General features: G+C 44.9%; 1 protein-coding gene across 1 annotated transcript; it reads right to left on the bottom strand.

Annotated features, from left to right (window-relative positions):
- Positions 1-4,853: 4,853 nt before the first annotated feature.
- EI90DRAFT_3129327 (uncharacterized protein) lies at positions 4,854-5,606 on the bottom strand (the record flags this gene model as incomplete). Its single annotated transcript, XM_039064186.1, has 2 exons — positions 4,854-5,078; positions 5,436-5,606. The coding sequence occupies 2 exons, from the start codon at positions 5,604-5,606 to the stop codon at positions 4,854-4,856; spliced, it is 396 nt and encodes a 131-aa protein (XP_038911967.1).
- Positions 5,607-6,904: the final 1,298 nt, after the last annotated feature.

The following is a 6,904-nucleotide window of genomic DNA, read 5'->3' as shown; positions in this document are numbered from 1 at the left end:
TGAGCGTCAGCGGATATGTACTGCATGTTGGTGACCAAATTCCACAGAATCCGACTTTTTGCGGTACACGGAGTTGTCCCCACAACAACGCTCTCGACCCTGGGTCAGTCCCTGACAGTCACCCATGCTCCCACAGCTCCTCTCATGTACAATAAGATGAAGAGGATTTGGGACAGAGTGTTGGGGAACTCTGCCATGTGGATGTGGAAGTAGATCCCACATTCCACCTTAAAGCAGTCAAGGTCCTTGCTTGCACCAGCGAAGGCGGTGGGGGGAGCAACCTTGGGTGCTTTGGGTTTTGGTGTGGGTGTGGGTGCAGGTGCAGATGCGGACACAGGCAGTGGGTTTTGGATTCTGCTCCCAAGGATGGCTTGCAGTTCCTGGAACCTGGTCAGCAGGTCCTGGTACTGCTCTTCAGTCACCATGCTAGAGGAGGCAGGGGAGACTAGGTTGAAACCTTCTTCTGCTGTCAGGGACGGCACAAGAGAGGTGGGGGTAGCAGAGTAGCCTGCAGCGCTAGCAGCCCAGGCAGCATGTGAGGTCTTTGGGGTTGCTCAGCACACAAAGCCGTAAGTGATACAAGATGATGTATTTTACGGTGGTGTGTAAGCGGTTACCCGGAGGTTCCCGCTTGTCCACGTGACTATATCTATCTAGTTTACATGTGACTCGGGGTTCGGGGCTATTGCCCTGACACAGCAGCAGGGTGATGGGAATGTATAGCAGGCAGCCCTCACTCAGGCTCATGTCCCTGTTCTGGCTTCTTAGACTGAAGCAGGAATGTTATCATTAGAATGGAAAGCTAAACTAGACTAATCTAAGGTACTTCCTGAAGCAGGAATGAGAAGAAGGTTACTTCTTCAGTTCTGCTTCGGCTCAGTTTATATACAAGTGGGAACAGGTCACATGAAGGTGCCACGTCAGCCTCGGACAGAGCCATGCTATCACAGGTGGCTCTGCAGGTGTAAGGCCAGTTGGGGTGCTGGCCTGGGTTGACTCAATCCTCAGAATGTCGAGATCTGGGCTGTATGGAGCTTATGATTCGACATCAGGGTGAGGGTAAAGAGTGAAGAACCCTTTACCTGAGCCCAAGCCATACACATGTAAATACAGTTGTTTACATTGTATACAAAGAATAAAGAACAAATAAAGTAAGCATGCAAAGTGCACACCACCACTCCACCACCCATCCCTTACAGCGGGTGATCCTGAGCGCTTAGGGAAAAGAGGTACAAGTAGAGATGTGTGGCACATCTGGCGGCACAGCACCATGCAGGGTACTCAGCATCGGATGCGTCCATGCTACAAGTGTAAGAAAGGAAGGCGTCCATATAAGGAAAGAAAAGAAGAAGGAAAGGAGGAAGGAGGGAAAAAGGGAGGGAGTGGAGTGGCATGCCCTGACAACCAGGGATTAGGAACAGAACTCCCTTATTTACAAATCCATGCAAGACATCTGAACGCTCCAGAGCTCAGCATCACCACAACTGGAGGAGGATTTGTTCCCTGCATACATGCAGGAATGTCACCTGCTTTTTCCAAGTTACTCAGGCAGAAAATGCATAGTGACTACAATCAAGGATACCCTAAAGGAGTCAAGTTGATTAATGAATCAATATCTCACACAACTTGAGGCAGATCATGGAAGACCACTCAAGACTCTATTGTCAGAGGCTGGATTCTAAAGGGGACATTGAGACTCAATGATTGGAGGGCTTCAACCTCAACAACTCTTCCCAGGAGCACTGTGCCAAGCAGCACATTGATGCCCTAATTTGCAGATGGACAAGTCTTTCAGCAAACTTGGGAGGGAGCTCACAGAGCTCTGTGAGCAAATTCAGTCTTTTTGCTGTGCACCCTCTACACATTGGGTGGAGAAAATTAAATATATAAATGATTTTGTTCTCCTTTATGTATATACATTTTTCATCAGCAAACTTGGTAGGGAGCTCTTGGAGCTCTCAGAGCTCTCAGAGCTCTGTGAGCAAATTGAGTCTTTTTGCTGTGCACCCTCTACACACTGGGTGGAGAAAATTAAATGTTTGAATGATTTTATTCTCCTAAGGATGCAGAAGTGCAAAGATAATATGTATATACATTTTTGAAAATGCATATTAAATGGCCAGCATCATTACTTGAAACACTCTATGAGCTCTATGAGCTCAGTGAGCTCATAGAGCTCATAGAGCTTTTTGTTTCTAAATCATGGATGGTCTTCATATCTCCATGAAATCTGCTTAGTTATTTTGGCACCAGTAGTGCAAAGATAATATGGATATATATGTGTGTAAAATGGCCATTGTCATTGCTCTGAAAGCTCTATGAGCTCTATGAACTCTATGAACTCAGTGGGCTCATAGAGCTCATATACCTTTTGTGTTTACTAAAATCAGCACCTTATTTGTTTATTGCTATTTACAAAATATGAGGAAAACTCTGAAATTCAAAAATTTGCACTTTATCTTTCATCTCATTTCTTGCTCAAAACTCAACCAATTTTGATGATTCTATGTGAATTGGAAAGCACCAAAGTGTGGCAATGTAACCATGCATGTTATGTAGGGTATAAATCAGTTTTAACAAAGTGTTCCAAATGAAGTAAATTGAAAATACCACCCAATAAAGCAAACAAAAAGCTGATGTATTCTTCAGATATCATCCAAGCCTTTGACACCAAATTTCCCATGGTCAAAAAGCCATGGTTATTTGGCTCACTGTCAGGGCCCAGCCCTTGTTCTGTGACGGGCCCAGGGGGATCCTCCTAGTTGCTGGGGCATCTAGTCCCAGTCCGAGATCCTCAAACTCACTGAGGGGGCTAAACCTTCTCAACCTCCTCTACAAATGGGAGCCAGGAACTATACAGTTTTCAGCTCTTTATTGACTTTCCATAAATGGCACCCCCCCCCCCGTGGGAACGAGCTGCTCACCCAGAAAGTTCCCACAGTTGTGGCTGTGATGGTTTCTGGGTGAGTAACTTGCCCAGAACTTTCCCATGGGTCTGCATGCATGCGGGATTGTGGAATAGTGAGGGGCTGTGCCCTGACACTCACCAAAACATGGTGGGAGACTTTTCTAACACTGAAACATACATTGCTACATTGCCCCACTTTGGCACTTTCCAATGCACATTGAATTATCAAAAAAGTGAATTAATTTTTTTTCCAATTATTCCTAATTTCCTGAAATATCTCTCCCTAACTTATCCCAAAATTTCTGATTTTTCCCCTGATTTTTTGGACATTCTCCTTTTTTAGAAAGTCCCCCATTTTCTGAATTTTCCTTAATTTTCCCTGACTTTTTTTCAAGTTTTTAGAAACCCCAGTTCCCCCTCATTTTCCCCCTTCAATTTTCCCCTCATTTCCCCCCATTCCCCTCTCCAAATTTCCCCTCATTCCCCCTTCAGTTAGATCATGCAGATTTGGACAACTCCAGAGTGGAATCAGAGACTTAGCGTGGAAGGACCTTGGCCTCAGTGACTCAGGTGGAGCGCTGTGCCATTGCTGGTTGTCCTGGGGGTCCCTAATTTCGGATCTAGCAAAGGAAAGTCTCTTGGGGGGAAATCAAGTCGATTTCGGACTGAGGTTACAAGTTACTATGTACATTGTATATAAGGAGGGTGTCATATCCATACAATCCCGACCTCCGCTCTGGGCTCCCAGAACTCCAAACCTGACTTCCGTAGTCCTACTTCCCTTCCATCACCTCCTCCTTGCCAACTCCCAAGAGGTTATCCCACCTCCGGCTTGGACACCACCTTCGGTCTGACTCCGGAACATTCCGGGTCCGACCCCAACCTCGACACCTTCCAGACGAGTACACAAAACCTATGCTCCCAACTCTGGACCTCTGCTCCGGAATCCCGTTCACGTCTCTGTCTCCGGAACCTCCGGTCTTAGCTCCAACCTCGGACTTTGACCCCACCTCCACTTATACCCACTGTATTGGTTAGCTCATTCCATTTAATTACGTTTGCCAATATTCCGGAGTTTAACTTCCGAGTTCGGACTTTCTGGACTTATGTCGGACCTTGCAACTATTGCATTGCTCCATTCAATTCCGCTATTCTCCCTCATTCCTATTTGGGCTGCTGCTTCCTTTCTATTCAGTCAACTAGCCATTCCCCACTCCCAACCTCCTTCCTTCCTCCTTGGGCCTTGGCCCTTCATTCCTCCTTTGAGAAACACCATTGAGTCAAACCCTTGACCCTTGGTGTTGTTCCTCTTTCCATCTCCCTTTGTCTCCTTTTGTCCTACCCTCGCTCCTTTTGATTCCGGACCCCTCCTTATATACAATGTACATAGTAACTTGTAACCTCAGTCCGAAATCGACATGAATTCCCCCCAAGAGACTTTCCCTCTGCTAGATCCGAAATTAGGGACCCCTAGGACAACCAGCAATGGCACAGTGCTCCACCTGAGTCACTGAGGCTGAGGTCCTTCCACACTAAGTCTCCAATTCCACTCCAGAGTCCGAATCCGCACGTTCTAACAGAGGGGTCTGGAATCAAAAGGAGCAAGGGTACTCTGAAAGGAGACAAAAGGAGCTCGAATGAGGAACAACACTGAGGGTCAAGGGTTTGACTCAATGGTGTTTCCCAAAGGAGGAGTGAAGGGCCAAGGCCCAAGGAGGAAGGAAGGAGGATGGGAGTGGGGAATGGCTAGCTGACTGAATAGAAAGGAAGCAGCAGCCCAAATAGGAATGAGGGAGTATAGCGGAATTGAATGGAGCAATGCAATAGTTGCAAGGTCCAACGTAAGTCCGGAAAGTCCGAACTCAGAAGTTAAACTCCGGAATATTGGCAAAGGTAATTAAATGGAATGAGCTAACCAATACAATGGGTATAAGTGGAGGTGGGGTCAAAGTCCAAGGTTGGAGCTAAGACTGGAGGTTCCGGAGTCGGGAGCATAGGTGTTGCATGCTTGTCTGGAAGGTGTCGAGGATGAGGTCGGACCCGGAATGTTCTGGAGTCGGACCAAAGGTGGTGTCAGAGCTGGAGGTGGGATAACCTCTTGGAAGTTGGCAAGGAGAAGGTGATGGAAGGGAAGTAGGACTCCGAAAGTCAGGTTCAGAGTTCTGGGAGCCTGGAGTGGAGGTCAGGATTGTACAGATATGACACCTTCAAATTTCCCCTCATTCCCCCCCCCAAATTTCCTGCATCAATGTACTTGCTGTATACTGCTGATGGTTCAAGAATCTAAAGTATAGATACATAGATAGCTGATAAAAAGCCAATTTTACGGTAGCTATATCTGGTAGGCTCACCATAACTGATGACTTCACTGGAAAAGATATATCTTGAAGGAGACAGGACCAGCTTTTGCATCCTTTGTTGACTGGTTCTGTTTCAGGAGACTTGAATATCCTCATGGTGGTGCAGGTGAATGTTGTTTTAGCTGAAAAGTTGAAGCTTGGCCTTTGTAGTGGACAGCACCCCCAACAATAGATGCCACAGTAGGGGTAAGTGAGGAATCAATGGCAGCTCCAGTAGAAACAGCTGCCTGGACTGTTGGAATAGCAAAGCTTGGCTTTGAGGAAGTAGATTGATGTACAGGAGTAGGGGGTCCCCTTATACTAAGGATGGCTGTCTTGGCCTGCCGGAAGTGGTCCATGATCCTTCCCTTATAAATTATTTGATGTAAGTATGAGATGCAAATTATGCAATTTATAGGACATACCATGCTCAGTTAAACATTTCCCACTAATTTCATTAGGCAATTCAACCATAAAGATGGCAAAGCAAACACAGCACTGCTTCTTCTACAAATATTTCAGATAAGGAATCATGTTAACATGATTGGGAACATGTTACACACTTTTTTCAAAGTATCCTGATCTTCCTCCTGAGCTTCAGCCACCTTGGCACACAGAATTTGTATCTTTGCCAATTCTTATCTGTTTCTCATTGGGTCTTTTTCAATGGGCATGTGTCAATGTCCTTTACATTTGGTCCTATTGCCTCAACCTATTACTTTGTGATTTTGAGGGTGCCAAGTGAAAATTAATAAAAGAATTTATCATATCTCACTTTATACTAAACCAAATGCCCCAAAGATTGCATGCTATCTTATATACTATCAACACAAGTACTCGATATTTTTACATATTTTTAAGACATCTGTGAGGCACTGGAGGTGGTTTCCCATGCACAGATCATCTGCAGAGCTGACACAGGATTCATATCTCTGTCAGTTCTTGACTGTTTCTCATAAAGCTTTTTGCAATGGGCTTGCATTAATCCCCTGTTCATTTGGTATTATTATTGCAAGTCATTAATCAGTGTGTATGAGGGGGTGGAATTTTTTTTTCCATGAATAAACCATGTACAATAGTTTCTCTGTCAATTTTCTTCATTGGGTTTGTTTTAATGGGGTTGTACTAATGCCCTCACCATTCTTATTGTTGTGAATGCAAAGTGTTGATCTTTTTACAAGGAGGTAGCTCACATTGCTGAAGAAGTGTGGTGATTTTGTATTCTATGTGGAATTCCTTGGTTACACTTGTCTCTTCCAGAAGTATAATCCAAAGTTATTGAGGATGGGCTACAAAAACCAAAATGATTACCCTGAAATAAAATGAATTCTGGCGCCATAAAAACTACAATATTCTTACCCTTTGATGAAGCTCATTTTCTCAGCAATGCTTTCTTGGATTTAACTGGAGCTCCAACACCCAATTCACATATGGCAGAGTTATGCTGAATCTTTACACTTGATGAAACCATGGCTGCTCTTTGCTTTCATCTTGGCTACCACTAAAAAAATATCAAGCCTGGTCTCAATCCACTATCCTGATGTATCTCAGTGGTTGAATGATGGATGTTTGCAGTTGATTCTGGCATTTTCAGACCTAGGATACAACTGCCTTGCTTATGCAAACAACATAAGTGATGGTTTGCATTCACTAGTGC

This window comes from Cantharellus anzutake (assembly GCF_015039405.1).
Source record: "Cantharellus anzutake strain C23 chromosome Unknown EI90scaffold_56, whole genome shotgun sequence".
Taxonomy (NCBI): domain Eukaryota; kingdom Fungi; phylum Basidiomycota; class Agaricomycetes; order Cantharellales; family Hydnaceae; genus Cantharellus; species Cantharellus anzutake.
The sequence above is the reverse complement of the archived record's forward strand: the minus strand, read 5'-3'. Positions and strand labels throughout refer to the sequence as shown.